This window comes from Homalodisca vitripennis, chromosome 1, assembly GCF_021130785.1.
Source record: "Homalodisca vitripennis isolate AUS2020 chromosome 1, UT_GWSS_2.1, whole genome shotgun sequence".
Classification (NCBI taxonomy): domain Eukaryota; kingdom Metazoa; phylum Arthropoda; class Insecta; order Hemiptera; family Cicadellidae; genus Homalodisca; species Homalodisca vitripennis.
The window spans coordinates 159,910,271-159,927,151 of record NC_060207.1 but is presented as its reverse complement, the minus strand read 5'-3'; the positions used below and the strand labels follow the sequence as shown (position 1 = coordinate 159,927,151).

The 16,881-nt window shown below is 33.9% G+C and overlaps 1 protein-coding gene across 1 annotated transcript in view; it reads right to left on the bottom strand.

Annotated features, from left to right (window-relative positions):
* Window positions 1-5,548: 5,548 nt before the first annotated feature.
* LOC124353828 (endoplasmic reticulum aminopeptidase 2-like) overlaps window positions 5,549-16,881 on the bottom strand; it is a 98,642-nt gene continuing 87,309 nt past the window's right edge. The window contains exons 10-11 of the mRNA XM_046803852.1: window positions 15,942-16,096; window positions 5,549-5,644 (exon numbers count right to left, since the gene is read on the bottom strand). Coding sequence (XP_046659808.1) covers window positions 5,549-5,644; window positions 15,942-16,096 — 251 coding nt within the window. The remainder of the gene's footprint in view (window positions 5,645-15,941; window positions 16,097-16,881) is intronic.

Genomic DNA, 16,881 nt, shown 5'->3' with positions numbered 1-16,881 from the left:
ATACAGAAGCTCTTCTATCCGTATATGACCATTCCCCCTTCACTTAAAATTAAATATGTTTTCAGGACAGTGTTTTTATGTAACATGTACTGATACCCATTAAGTTTATATTTGTATATAACACATAATTTAAATCCATTCAAGTTCATTTCATTACATATATAAAGTAGAAGTAGATACATAGTTATCGCCCAGAAATGTACATGAAAAACATAATTCCGAAGTGACATTTTTAAACACATCAGCTGTAGTTTTTGTATAATTTTCACTGGAATCATCTATGTGGTCGAATATTCGGCTACGCAGATTACTAACTGTGAAGGGATGCAATTCCCGTCATTCCCAATTATCCTCCCTTCCTCCCCCTCCCTCGCCTTATCACCATGCTCATATTATTTATCACTAAAGGGGAGAGGGGAGCAACGCTCAAAAGAGGGTGTGCGTCCAGAACCATCGCTCGGTGCAGTATCCCCCTCTAGAGAGAGAAAACACTGTTTACATTAGAATAACCCTGAAGAGCATCCTGCATGGATGATCAGAAGAAAATCAATATAATCTGACCAGGGTCTGGAAAATCTTCATAAGTAACGCGTACATGTTAGATTGCTTAGAAAATAGTCCTGGGGAAGTTATAAAGTTGGAAGGAAGCGGAATTTTTATTTGCTTGATAATTTTTTGTTATGCCATCATTTTTAACATGAGAATTGTGTATATTATTTTATTTAAGAATCTACTATGAAGAATGTTCCGAATGATAATGTTACGTTGTCATTAAAACGTTTTTTTTTTCAATATATTCAAGAACTTTGCTGGTATTACTATTTTAGGTGAACCACAGTTAAACAACAGATCGTAATCCGCACGGTAAACTCCGTGTGTTAAATACTACTTAACACACACAGTTCATAGTGCAATATTCCATCACAAGATAATTATGTGGTACAGTGCTAAAAACTGTTGCCTTTCTGAAACGATGTCGACAACTAGTCTATTCAATGTTCCATCTGGAAAATTTGAATATTTCATGATAAAATTGATCTTTATTAAAAGGGTGAGTCTGCAGATTACTCGTAAGGATCGCCATCGATCTACGTCGTCACGAGTAGAAATCGAGGAAAGGACTTTTTACACGTAGGCTATAAACAAAATATAACACTATTCTACATGTATGACATTAAAGAAATATTTCATTATTTATGACTAATTTTACCTCAAATTCATTTGTTTTAATTTAACGTGATATTAATGTTAATAAAGAGAACTGGATCAATAAAGGCATTATTTACTACTGTAGGAATAAAATCACCAGCAAAAGGACTTACAAATATAAGAATTTTCCATTCACGTAGCAATAAATGAGTAGAAATAAAATACAAAAGTTTCTTACAAAAGATCAAAATTCCATTAAAAAATTAAAATAATGAAGACGTATACTCGATGATTAAAAAAAGATTCACATTTCGAAACCAAGTATTGTGCACAACGACGTGCTGCACAGTGTTTCTGTCACACAACGGCCACATATATGTGAACAAGAATTATTCTCTTGTCAAGACGAAGGTGATAAATTCAGAGTTTGAAACACCATATTAGAGTCTTAACAATATATTGGTATTTACAAATAACGATAACGATAATATTCGTTATTTACGTACTGTATAGAATTAAGGTTTTGTAAATAATTACAAGAACGATTAAAGGGATTACTGGTTATTACTATTAAAAGCTACTTAACCAGTTTAAGATAAGAATTTTTCTTTCAATGTATACACAACCAATCGTCCTTTATATTTTAGTACAGGTTAGCCCACAATATCAACATTTGTCTTAAGACGTCACCTTTACTTTGAAGCATGTTTTGTGTGGCACACTCGCTATATACTGATACGAAATATAGTGAGTATGCCACACGAACGAGCAATAGTCACAGCCAGGATGATATATCTAAAGGGGATACATGCCAAATAAAGGGTTAACCTGTAATTGTGCTATAGCTAGTTAAAGTCTTTTCTTGGCAGTATATAGTGAGTGTGCCACACGAACGAGCAATAGTCACAGCCAGGATGATATATCTAAAGGGGATACATGCCAAATAAAGGGTTAACCTGTAATTGTGCTACAGCTAGTTAAAGTCTTTTCTTGGCAGTATATCAGAGTGTGCCACACGAACGAGCAATAGTCACAGCCAGGATGATATATCTAAAGGGGATACATGCCAAATAAAGGGTTAACCTGTACTTGTGCTATAGCTAGTTAAAGTCTTTTCTTGGCAGTATATAGTGAGTGTGCCACACGAACGAGCAATAGTCACAGCCAGGATGATATATCTAAAGGGGATACATGCCAAATAAAGGGTTAACCTGTAAATGTGCTATAGCTAGTTAAAGTCTTTTCTTGGCAGTATATAGTGAGTGTGCCACACGAACGAGCAATAGTCACAGCCAGGATGATATATCTAAAGGGGATACATGCCAAATAAAGGGTTAACCTGTAATTGTGCTATAGCTAGTTAAAGTCTTTTCTTGGCAGTATATAGTGAGTATGCCACACGAACGAGCAATAGTCACAGCCAGGATGATATATCTAAAGGGGATACATGCCAAATAAAGGGTTAACCTGTAATTGTGCTATAGCTAGTTAAAGTCTTTTCTTAGCAGCATATAGTGAGTACGCCACACGAACGAGCAATAGTCACAGCCAGGATGATATATCTAAAGGGGATACATGCCAAATAAAGGGTTAACCTGTAATTGTGCTATAGCTAGTTAAAGTCTTTTCTTGGCAGTATATAGTGAGTGTGCCACACGAACGAGCAATAGTCACAGCCAGGATGATATATCTAAAGGGGATACATGCCAAATAAAGGGTTAACCTGTAATTGTGCTATAGCTAGTTAAAGTCTTTTCTTGGCAGTATATAGTGAGTGTGCCACACGAACGAGCAATAGTCACAGCCAGGATGATATATCTAAAGGGGATACATGCCAAATAAAGGGTTAACCTGTAATTGTGCTATAGCTAGTTAAAGTCTTTTCTTGGCAGTATGTAGTGAGTGTGCCACACGAACGAGCAATAGTCACAGCCAGGATGATATATCTAAAGGGGATACATGCCAAATAAAGGGTTAACCTGTAATTGTGCTATAGCTAGTTAAAGTCTTTTCTTGGCAGTATATAGTGAGTGTGCCATACAGCACGAAGTTTGTCTAAAATTTAAATGAAAAGTTACTTTCTAAATCGATTATGGATGTTAAATGATGTGTGATTGTTTTTATTAAAGCAAAGCTGTCTACGGACATCGCGGTGCGTTTTTGCAGGGTACGTTTAAATATGTGAATAATTAATTGATTGTTTTGAAACAAATCTGATCTCATAATACCTTAACATCTTAAATTTTGAAAGTTGCACATTTGAGTTTCTTATAATAAAAGTTTATACTTTTAATTGTTTTTTTGTCACAATCACTTTTAATTAACTACTTTTTCACGAACTACTTTCGATTTTGTAATTAGAAACTGTCCATAAAGCCAGGTAATTGACTGGGTTTTCTCCTTCTTTTACTGATTCGGTTAATCCGAAGTGGCGTGACGTCACGGATAATCGAGACTTAGTTAACTGAGCCCATATTGGTTACAATATTATCGACTTTACGTGTTGATGACGACTTCTTACTCTAATAAGAGTAAAGAACAAACAAGGTTAGTCAGGCAATTAATAGTTTATTGTAATAAGATACATTTTAATAAAGTAACTAAAAAGATTTTATGAAAATTCTATCCTAGACTCATAATAAAGGGTCTATGGGTTCTAAATATAGAACGTAAAAAGCAAAAAAATCTAACAGTTGAGTATTAAAAGCTCATTACCAAACATAAAATAGAGTTAGAGACTGAAGTCTGCTTTCAAGGCTAGAGTATTGATTGTCAGAAGCTCGCATGTCGCTACTGTTCTCGCTCTGTAGCCGCCTACAATGGTCAAGAAAAGGTTAGGTTCGAATCCAAAAGGGGTAACACCTTAAATTAAATTTATAACAAACATTGCAATAAAGTGTTAAAATACAACTAAATCTGTATTTTTCGTTACTTGTATAGATTGATTTTGAATATATTTGTTCATAAAAGTATGATCGTGAAATGTAACTTAGGGTGATAAAAACCCAACATAGTCATGTTCAAACGTTATAATTCATAGCCCTCCATCAGAATAAATTATTAACAAAATGCGAACTGTGCAAATAACCGTTGACAAGTTAAAATTTATTACGCGTTCTTTTAGAAACAGTATAGATATCACCTCTGCCCTTATCAATGGTAGGTAGCAACTGGTAAAAAAATGCGTACATACAGATCATCTATCGTGTGCCTTACATGTAAGCTCCGAGGAATGGTAATGACTCTCCCACTGGCCCAGGATGCTCCTTCTCGTACAAGGTTTTCACCATCACTTCAGTTCAGCAGACTCCTTGTTACAATATTTGCAATATTATCCGTCAGTTTGGGCAAAAGCGCTTGCACATCATCTTTAGTCTGCTTTCTTTTAGCACTTTCTTTAGACAGGGTGTTAAAAAAAGGGTTTAAAAAACTTTAGGAATAGATTCCTTACACCAAAAAAGACTTTATAATAATATTTCCGAAAATAGTTTATTTTCTATTAGTAAATGTAAAAACATATATTTAAATTATAAGAAATTTCGAATACTGATATAAAATTTGGATAGGTAAACCAATACCCCCACACGGTTTCGAAGGCCTCCATAACATGTCGATGAAGTGTTTAACCAACCGGATTGTGTGCTGAAATTATTCAAGATGGTCCCAGATGTAACAATCCAAAGGTATTGAGGTCTGAAGAACGTGTGGGCCATGTAACTGGTTCTTCTCTGTCATGTTAGTTACCGGTTAGTGCTTTTCAAACAAAGACTAAACTGCACTGGAACCCATCATGCTTCGTAAAGAACTGGATCAGTTAAAATTCACCGTCCCACATCCTCACTCCGCCCGATCAATTATTCTACTAGACCCACTCTATCAGATCAATTTGTATTTCCATTTACCTGTTTTGCTCTGCCATCGTCTTTGCCAGTTAATTCTTCATGTTGCGAAATCGGGCTTCAGAAGTTTTATCACTTCCTTTCCCCCCATGATCCTCGTTTCTCTCGAGAGCGGCAAATCAATGAAGTAGACTCCCCGCAGTCACTAGGGTCGATATTACATTCTAAGCGCTGTATCAAAATAGTATCCCTACACTGCACTGTCGACATATTTTGTTTGTAAGAATTAGAATATTGGATACAAGAGTTGTGCAACTTCTTTGAGAATCAACACAGTGATAACGGGAACAATACCATCCGCGTATTCCACGTGGAAGCTTCTTCTGGATAAATCCCTGCGTGTGCAATAATCCATACGTCCAAACTCAGGATGAGCTTGAGTGCTGTGATTTCCTCCCGTAGGTTGTGGTGTAATACATCATTTGCTTAGACCTGAGCTGCATGTGAGACATGGTCAGGGGAAGCAGGTATGCCCTAGTCTACTACGGCCAAGTAGCTTGTCAGTCCACTGGACTGAGTTGGTCGTATTCCGCACGTCCGCCGAAACCTGGTGGTTCATATGCCGAATCCAACTGCTGAAGAAAATGTTGTCTCTGCTAAAAGAGAAATATTTGTATGGTCCATTATGAACGGATGATTCATGAATGACTCATCCACTATACAGCCCTAAAGGATCATTCACGTTTGGCCTGACAATCCGAGGCTGAAGCATATCCGGAGTTTCTCAAATCCAGCAGACTGGAAGTGGCTGTGTCTCAGACACTGCATAGAAAGTACGTGCAAAGAAGATACTATTTTTGGCATAGAAGCGGCTGAGGTTATCTCATACGTTCCTATCTTCTTCGACTAATTTCCTAGAAGAGTCTGTAAGAACTCTCTTGATAACAAATTGATGACAAAATCTGCCATCAAAAATAAGTAAGTATCGAATGACTAATCATAGACACTAGTTCTGCCTAAGACTAAAGACAATACCATTATCTTTTCATTGCTTTTTACCATTATCAAATGACGGCTTGAAATGCAGCCCTTTCGCTCATAGGTGCAATGTACGACAAATCAAATATATTAAAAATAACTGAAGGTTATAATATAATATAGAAGCTCAGCAAAAGAGTAGTAACTACAAAGCTGGGATAACTTTGTTCGAGAACAGAGAGAGGGAGTTGTATTGGCTGTGACAAAGCCACATAGTAATTTAGTTATAGCCCTGATTTTATTTGGTATTTTGAGAAAGGCCGAGGTCTGTCTGAGATGGTTTTGTTTAAATTGCTGTTCTTTTTGTGAAGCTTTATTGCAGTACCCTACAGCTTTAACTGTTTTAATTACTAAAAATCGTTTCAGTCTGAAAACATACTAAATTACTTTTAATCAGAGTTTTAAACAAGATTAATTTTTCGTTTAGTTTAAGTTTTTGTTAATTACGTTTTATTGTGTAGAAAACTCCCAATAAAATAATTATTATAAAATATATGTTTATTAAACTAGGTAAATATTCAGTAAACTGTTAAGTACTTAGCTCCATGAATTGCACTTTGATGTAGATCTGAAGCTTATAAGTATATAAGCATGTTCCATTTCCCATCTAACATGATTAGATTTGAACCCAATAGAGGCGCCAAAGCACATCTCCCTAAGGCGTTGTTTTGGCCAGCCGCAACCAAAGCATGAACACAACGATCTCATTCAACTTTCCCAACTTTACTAATTACAAGGCGAACAAACTCGGGGAGTAAGTGGAAATAGTCCTTGTGTTAGGCCGGAAAAAAAGTAATATTAATTTATTGAGATCTGTTCGTGACATTCCCATGAATTTTCCTAAGTCCTCTTTGACAATTGCGGTCGATCAACCCACGAACAAATGGCGATGCTTTTTGTATTTAAATACCTGTAACAAAATATTGTATAAATACAGTTTCTGTCTATTCATAAAACATCTGTATAATTGACCTCAAAACACAAATAAACCATATAAAAATACAGAAATGAGTAAATTGGGGAACATTAAAATTGTGGGGGGGGGGTGGGGGGGGGGGGGGGTGGGGGGGGGGGGGGGTGGGGGGGGGGGGGGGTGGGGGGGGGGGGGGGTGGGGGGGGGGGGGGGTGGGGGGGGGTCAGGACCTTACCTGAATTAGAAAGCTGAATTGAAATAAAATTATGATGTTTAAAACTTTCCTCAATAAAAGAAAGAATGTTACTAGCTAAGAAATTTTATATAATAGTCTTTAATTAAAAATATCCCTTCTGCCTCAGTTGGAAGAAAGGTAGATTTCATATAAGCTGTTAACTTGAACCGATTACGATATTTTGGCCATTATTAATTAAAAATTCAATGGCATATAAAAGACTAGAAATTAGCTGTCATCATGGACCTATTAAGTGACAAGAACCTTATTAATCAATCCCATGAAAACTAATTGTATACAATTTAACACATATGTCAAAATTTTATTTTCAAATTCAACAAAAAATTTGTATTCTAAATTTAGGATAAATTTTAATTTAATTATATTACTTTAAGCCAATGCAATGACTCTATCAGTGGCGGCTCCTGATAAGTGGTCACGGGGGTGCACACAAGAAAATAACAGTAGGATTAGATAATTAACTTACTTCGCCAACATAGTTATCGTCTCAATAAAATGCAAATAAAAGAAAGAGATTGTGAATACAATCTTATTTTTATTGATACAAAGAAAAATGTAAGGTTATAAGTAACTTTGAAAATAGGTTAAATAGGCTAATTGAAAATTAACTAAATGTTTCATGAAATCATAGTTCAGGATTTTATACACAGTTTTTCTCCAAAAACACTCTTTGTGAGATGATTAGTTCATGTACAGTTTTTAAAGTTGAAGTCCATCCTTCTTTCGTTTTGCCTAGCAAAAACATCGATTACACGCTCATTAAAGTTAGTTATACTCCTGATCATACCCTTTTCCACAGACAACATAGCCAATGCTGTTAGTCTTTCTTGCCCCATAGTACTTCTCAAAAATGTCTTGATGCGTTTTTATGGTCGAAAAGCACCGTTCCGCTTCCGCAGTTGTCATAGGGATGGTAGAAACAATGGTCAAAAGTTTGTGAGTTTCTGAAAATGAAGTCTGTAAGTCATTCTCAATAACGAACTGTAACAACGGTACAGTCCCGTTCATGACTTGAAAATCTTTTCGTTTGTAGATCACTGAAAGTTCTGTTTTCAATCGTTCTTTGTCTAAAAATGAATACACCTGCACTGTTTCTTCCAAAAGTTGAATGGGAAACGTTTTCTCATAGTGTGTGAACTTTTTTGAATCAAACAGAGAAACCGCTGAATGGTGTGTCAAAAAAGAGTATCTCTCTTTTTATTTCATTGGAAATAACATCACACACCTCTTTTGCGGCAATTGTCCTCGTCAAATGAATATTTTCATCACGTCGGGCTCTTTTCACAGGCATAGGTAGTTGATCAACATCAATTTTGACACTATCCATGTTTTGCCTTTCTTTTTCGACGCATTCAATAAATGTTTCGACATTTTTCTTTGTTCGCACAGCATCGGTGTATGTAAGCTGTAGTTGATTATACAAAATGTCAACATGGGGCATGATTTTATGGAACACTGCGAGCCAAAATATAAAGTTGGGATCCTCTAACATACGTCTGATTGCCCTGCTTTGGTGGTAGTGATTGCTTGATGTGATGAGGCCTCTATTTCCTACATGCAAGCAATTAAATCTTCTCTGAATTCATACACAGTGTTGACTGTACGGCTCTTGAAGTTCCATCTAGTTGCGGAAGAACGAGGGATTCTTCTGCCAACTATTGTGTCTAAAACTACAACTCTTTGTGGAGAATTGCTAAAGAAGTTGGTTAAATCACTCAAATTTGAATTCAGTTGGTTGTGCATAGCAATGAACATAAAATGCGTGGGGATACATTTGCTTAACAAGAGTCTGTACCCCTGAATGATTTCCACTCATTACACTAGCGCCATCACAGCTTAGCGATCAACGATAAAAACCTAGTAGTTTTTATCTCTTGTTTTATGTTGTCCTGGCAAACGGCAAGCATGCAATCAAACAATTCGTTGTGGATACTTTTAGATGTACCTATAAACACTGTTGCTTTGTCCATGTTTCTTTCAATGAAGCATCAATTCTGCTGAGTACAATTCCAAGTCCCAAAAAGAAGATCAATTTATGTAACACTAAAAACGTGTGTGTGTGTGTGTGTGTGTGTGTGGTGTGTGTGTGTGTGTGTGTGTGTGTGTGTGTGTGTGTTCAAGTTCAAGTTCAAGTTCAAAAATTCTTTATTTGTATTCAGTTACAGTACAATACATACATTTCATGTGCTATGTATAGCACGTGCGAAATGAAAAACATTGTTTCATTTAATTTTATATTGTCTTTTGCATCGTTGGCAATTAGTCCTTTACAGTCCTTTATTTACTGGTGCAGCTACCATTCCACAACTCAAACCCACAATTACAACCTTACAAACTAAATAACAGTGAATATTATCAATACTAACAGATTTCCACAACCTCCAATTCCATTACAATAACAACAAATACTTTCTTTAACAAAAACCAGCAAAAAATCTATAATGACATAAACAACATAATCAACATTATAAATAACACATAAATAAAATAATAAATAAATAAACAGGAAAAACACATACAATTCTATATAAATACATTCAGGAAACATGATTTTCTGTTAATATTAAATCTATATAAAAATCTATAAAACAATACATATTTAACAATCTATAAATCTATATTTAACAAATATAAAAAAAATTATTAGATAGTACAAATCATATTATATAAATAAATATAAATTATATACATATACACACACAACATACACACATATATATATATATATATATATATATATATATATATATATATATATCATATCACATATATACATACATACATATACACAGTCGTCCATTATGATCCAATGTGTGTGTGTGTGTGTGTGTGTGTGTGTGTGTGTGTGTGTGTGTGTGTGTGTGTGTGTGTGTTTACAGAGTTTACAAAAACCTTTATTTCAAAAATGTACATACATTTACAGAGTCAGCTGCTTGGAAGCACGTGTGACTTATTTACAACATAATGCAATAACTTAGGCTAAATATACATGCAGTTGGCAATTCTAAGGTTTTTTTTCTTATTTTTTATGCTTTCTTCCACCATGGTGCACAAATACTATACTCTTACTATCAGCCCATAATATATACTTAATTTACAACTTATACAATCCAGATTTTAACAAGAACCATCTCACAAAAACGAGGTAAAAAAAAAAAATTTAACAAGCATAAATATATTAAGTTTTAACAAATAAATATATAAATAATAAAATATTAAATATCAAATATCAAATATCACATTTTTGGCCAGAACACTTTCTATCCCCATGAACAACCCAAAACAGTAAGATCAACAAAACAATATTCAAAATATCAACAAGCATAAATATATAAATAGATTTAAAAATAAATAATTATCAAAACATGTGTGTGTGTGTGTGTGTGTGTTGTGTGTGTGTGTGTGTGTGTGTGTGTGTGTGTGTGTGTGTGTGTGTGTGTGTGTGTGTGTGTGTGTGTGTGTGTGTGTGTGTGTGTGTGTGTGTGTGTGTGTGTGTGTGTGTGTGTGTGTGTGTGTGTGTGTGTGTGTGTGTGTGTGTGTGTGTGTGTGTGTGTGTGTGTGTGTGTGTGTGCTGCGTTCTTTTGTTAACAAAGGTATTTTTAACAACAGGTTTTGACTAGATCTAGTAAAGCGATTAATTTGTCTAAATTCAAATTGGCCAAGATATTTCTGAATATGCATGATTACTGAGTACTGATAAAGCTGTCTAAATCTAAAAATATTATTTTCTACAAATAAGTGGCTCATTCTATCCATGTGCTTTACATTGTAAATTATTCTGAGAGCATTCCTTTGGTTCATAACTATGGTATTTAAATAAGTTGTGAAGGTCCCCCCCATAGTGCACAATACCAAACCTCAGCAGGCTCTCAAACCAGGAAAGATAGACATTTTTTAATTGATAACTGTATGCAAAATTCCCTCAGGTGATAAAGAACATAGTTTACTTTTCTAAGCTTTTTTTGACAGGAAATTTATATGGTGGATCCCATTTAAGACATTTATCTATGTACAAAACCTAAATACTTCACACAATCTACTACTTCTATATTACTACAATAACAACTATATATACATTGGTGCTTGTGACAAAATAAATTATATTCATTTCTTAAAAATTCATTTGAAGAGTGATGGTCAAAAAATATTAAGCATTTAGATTTACTACTGTTAATTAAAATTTTATTGTTTGATAACCAATTAGAAATTTTGTTCCAGATCTTTTGCAATTTTGAATTTTTAATGCCTCTCTGTTATATGCAGAGCACACTAATGCAGTGTCATCAGCATATGCAAATACCGATGAGTACAATTCCAAGTCCCAAAAGATCATTTATGTACACTAAAAACGTGTGTGTGTGTGTGTGTGTGTGTGTGTGTGTGTGTGTGTGTGTGTGTGTGTGTGTGTGTGTTCAAGTTCAAGTTCAAGTTCAAAAATTCTTTATTTGTATTCAGTTACAGTACAATACATACATTTCATGTGCTATGTATAGCACGTGCGAAATGAAAAACATTGTTTCATTTAATTTTTATATTGTCTTTTGCATCGTTGGCAATTAGTCCTTTACAGTCCTTTATTTACTGGTGCAGCTACCATTCCACAACTCAAACCCACAATTACAAACCTTACAAACTAAATAACAGTGAATATTATCAATACTAACAGATTTCCACAACCTCCAATTCCATTACAATAAACAACAAATACTTTCTTTAACAAAAACCAGCAAAAAATCTATAATGACATAAACAACATAATCAACATTATAAATAACACATAAATAAAATAATAAATAAATAAACAGGAAAAACACATACAATTCTATATAAATACATTCAGGAAACATGATTTTTCTTGTTAATATTAAATCTATATAAAAATCTATAAAACAATACATATTTAACAATCTATAAATCTATATTTAACAAATATAAAAAAAAATTATTAGATAGTACAAATCATATTATATAAATAAATTATAAATTATATACATATACACACACAACATACACACACATATATATATATATATATATATATATATATATATATATATATATATATATATATATATATATATATATATATCATATCACATATATACATACATACATATACACAGTCAGTCCATTATGATCCAATGTGTGTGTGTGTGTGTGTGTGTGTGTGTGTGTGTGTGTGTGTGTGTGTGTGTGTGTGTGTGGTGTGTGTGTGTGTGTGTGTGTGTGTGTGTGTGTGTGTGTGTGTGTGTTTACAGAGTTTACAAAAAACCTTTATTTCAAAAAATGTACATACATTTACAGAGTCAGGTGCTTGGAAGCACGTGTGACTTATTTACAACATAATGCAATAACTTAGGCTAAATATACATGCAGTTGGCAATTCAAGGTTTTTTTTTCTTATTTTTATGCTTTCTTCCACCATGGTGCACAAATACTATACTCTTACTATCAGCCCATAATATATACTTAATTTACTACTTATACAATCCAGATTTTAACAAGAACCATCTCACAAAAACGAGGTAAAAAAAAAAAATTTAACAAGCATAAATATATTAAGTTTTAACAAATAAAATATATAAATAATAAAATATTAAATATCAAATATCAAATATCACATTTTTGGCCAGAACACTTTCTATCCCCATGAACAACCCAAAACAGTAAGATCAACAAACAATATTCAAAATATCAACAAGCATAAATATATAAATAGATTTAAAAATAAATAATTATCAAAACATGTGTGTGTGTGTGTGTGTGTGTGTGTGTGTGTGTGTGTGTGTGTGTGTGTGTGTGTGTGTGTGTGTGTGTGTGTGTGTGTGTGTGTGTGTGTGTGTGTGTGTGTGTGTGTGTGTGTGTGTGTGTGTGTGTGTGTGTGTGTGTGTGTGTGTTGTGGTGTGTGTGTGTGTGTGTGTGTGTGTGTGTGTGTGCTGCGTTCTTTTGTTAACAAAGGTATTTTTAACAACAGGTTTTGACTAGATCTAGTAAAGCGATTAATTTGTCTAAATTCAAATTGGCCAAGATATTTCTGAATATGCATGATTACTGAGTACTGATAAAGCTGTGTCTAAATCTAAAAATATTATTTTCTACAAATAAGTGGCTCATTCTATCCATGTGCTTTACATTGTAAATTATTCTGAGAGCATTCCTTTGGTTCATAACTATGGTATTTAAATAAGTTGTGAAGGTCCCCCCATAGTGCACAATACCAAACCTCAGCAGGCTCTCAAACCAGGAAAGATAGACATTTTTTAATTGATAACTGTATGCAAAATCCCTCAGGTGATAAAGAACATAGTTTACTTTTCTAAGCTTTTTTGACAGGAAATTTATATGGTGATCCCATTTAAGACATTTATCTATGTACAAACCTAAATACTTCACACAATCTACTACTTCTATATTACTACAATAACAACTATATATACATTGGTGCTTGTGACAAAATAAATTATATTCATTTCTTAAAAATTCATTTGAAGAGTGATGGTCAAAAAATATTAAGCATTTAGATTTACTACTGTTAATTAAAATTTTATTGTTTGATAACCAATTAGAAATTTTGTCCAGATCTTTTGCAATTTTGAATTTTAATGCCTCTCTGTTATATGCAGAGCACACTAATGCAGTGTCATCAGCATATGCAAATACCGATGAGTACAATTCCAAGTCCAAAAGATCATTTATGTACACTAAAAACGTGTGTGTGTGTGTGTGTGTGTGTGTGTGTGTGTGTGTGTGTGTGTGTGTGTGTGTGTGTGTGTGTGTTCAAGTTCAAGTTCAAGTTCAAAAATTCTTTATTTGTATTCAGTTACAGTACAATACATACATTTCATGTGCTATGTATAGCACGTGCGAAATGAAAAACATTGTTTCATTTAATTTTATATTGTCTTTTGCATCGTTGGCAATTAGTCCTTTACAGTCCTTTATTTACTGGTGCAGCTACCATTCCACAACTCAAACCCACAATTACAACCTTACAAACTAAATAACAGTGAATATTATCAATACTAACAGATTTCCACAACCTCCAATTCCATTACAATAACAACAAATACTTTCTTTAAACAAAACCAGCAAAAAATCTATAATGACATAAACAACATAATCAACATTATAAATAACACATAAATAAAATAATAAATAAATAAACAGGAAAAACACATACAATTCTATATAAATACATTCAGGAAACATGATTTTCTGTTAATATTAAATCTATATAAAAATCTATAAAACAATACATATTTAACAATCTATAAATCTATATTTAACAAATATAAAAAAAATTATTAGATAGTACAAATCATATTATATAAATAAATATAAATTATATACATATACACACACAACATACACACATATATATATATATATATATATCATATCACATATATACATACATACATATACACAGTCAGTCCATTATGATCCAATGTGTGTGTGTGTGTGTGTGTGTGTGTGTGTGTGTGTGTGTGTGTGTGTGTGTGTGTGTGTGTGTGTGTGTGTGTGTGTGTGTGTTTACAGAGTTTACAAAAACCTTTATTTCAAAAATGTACATACATTTACAGAGTCAGGTGCTTGGAAGCACGTGTGACTTATTTACAACATAATGCAATAACTTAGGCTAAATATACATGCAGTTGGCAATTCAAGGTTTTTTTCTTATTTTTATGCTTTCTTCCACCATGGTGCACAAATACTATACTCTTACTATCAGCCCATAATATATACTTAATTTACTACTTATACAATCCAGATTTTAACAAGAACCATCTCACAAAAACGAGGTAAAAAAAAAAAATTTAACAAGCATAAAATATATTAAGTTTTAACAAATAAATATATAAATAATAAAATATTAAATATCAAATATCAAATATCACATTTTTTGGCCAGAACACTTTCTATCCCCATGAACAACCCAAAACAGTAAGATCAACAAACAATATTCAAAATATCAACAAGCATAAATATATAAATAGATTTAAAAATAAATAATTATCAAAACATGTGTGTGTGTGTGTGTGTGTGTGTGTGTGTGTGTGTGTGTGTGTGTGTGTGTGTGTGTGTGTTGTGTGTGTGTGTGTGTGTGTGTGTGTGTGTGTGTGTGTGTGTGTGTGTGTGTGTGTGTGTGTGTGTGTGTGTGTGTGTGTGTGTGTGTGTGTGTGTGTGTGTGTGTGTGTGTGTGTGTGTGTGTGTGTGTGTGTGTGTGTGTGTGTGTGTGTGTGTGTGTGTGTGTGTGTGTGTGTGTGTGTGTGTGTGTGTGTGTGTGTGTGGTGTGTGTGTGTGTGTGTGTGTGTGTGTGTGTGTGTGTGTGTGTGTGTGTGTGTGTGTGTGTGTGTGTGTGTGTGTGTGTGTGTGTGTGTGTGTGTGTGTGTGTGTGTGTGTGTGTGTGTGTGTGTGTGTGTGTGTGTGTGTGGTGTGTGTGTGTGTGTGTGTGTGTGTGTGTGTGTGTGTGTGTGTGTGTGTGTGTGTGTGTGTGTGTGTGTGTGTGTGTGTGTGTGTGTGTGTAATAATTAATGTGTTGCAATTAAGATTTCATTTGATTAAAATAGTATCACTTTTCATTAAAATAGGCTATGTCAAATACAACATATTTCCCTAATTTACCTATTGATGAAACTGACAAAGTTAAGACATTATGCTAACATTGAGCATAGCATCTATTTGTGTATAATTGGTGTGAAGTTATGAAGTTTCTAAAACACCAAAACTCTGTGACTCTACTAACCTGGTGTGACAGCTCGTGTGCCACCACAACAGCCACCCACTGATGAGCTGCTGCTGACGTCTCATTGGGATCGTACAAGATAGAGGTCTCACGATATGTTATAAGACCCCAGTTTTCCATTGCACCAACCCCAAAATCTGGTATTGCTATCAGGTCTGAAAATCAGTGGTAGAATGATTAGGATACATAATACATCTATTGCTTAAAATAATTAAAATAGTTGACTTTGGCTGAGTGGCCAGTTCACCTTGCATACACGCACTCCCACATTCACGAGTGGAGCGAGCTGGGGTCAGTCTAGTACCTGCAGTTTTCTGTACCACGTTTATTCAGTAATATCTTTGACTAATGACTAAGCAATACTCTGTGACAAGTTTAGCATACGTTATTTGGTATAATTTTTCTCATTATTATGTTTACCATCTACATATAATATTCACTTTAGGATAAAATTACAAATAACAAAAATTTGTGTTTGATTGGGGAAGTGCAGTAGGTGATTGCGGTCAGTCCTAATCACCTGCACTTGTGTGTGTGTGGGGTCTGAAGTTGAGTTACCTGGGTTCAGCTCCACTCACTGTCTGTTAATACTATATATTTATACCTCATATTTAAGTAGGTTGGTCTTTATCCTATCGTCATAGTAAGGATAATATTAAGATTAAAAAACTCCAACTAAAGTGTTTAATTACAAACATTTCTTTTTCAATTTTCAAAATCTACAGAATTACTTTGATGCTTTGGGTTTAAATTATATTTATGGAATATAAATGTAAGTGACTGAACATGTTCTCTATTACTAAAGCTAAGTGTAAGATCGTGGCTCTTATCAGTGTTTAATAAATCAGATTAATAATGTAAAAGTTTACACCAATCAATGCCTTTGTGTAAGAAATTAGTTCCTAAAGGCAAAGAAGAATCCTGTAGACAAAGACCATTG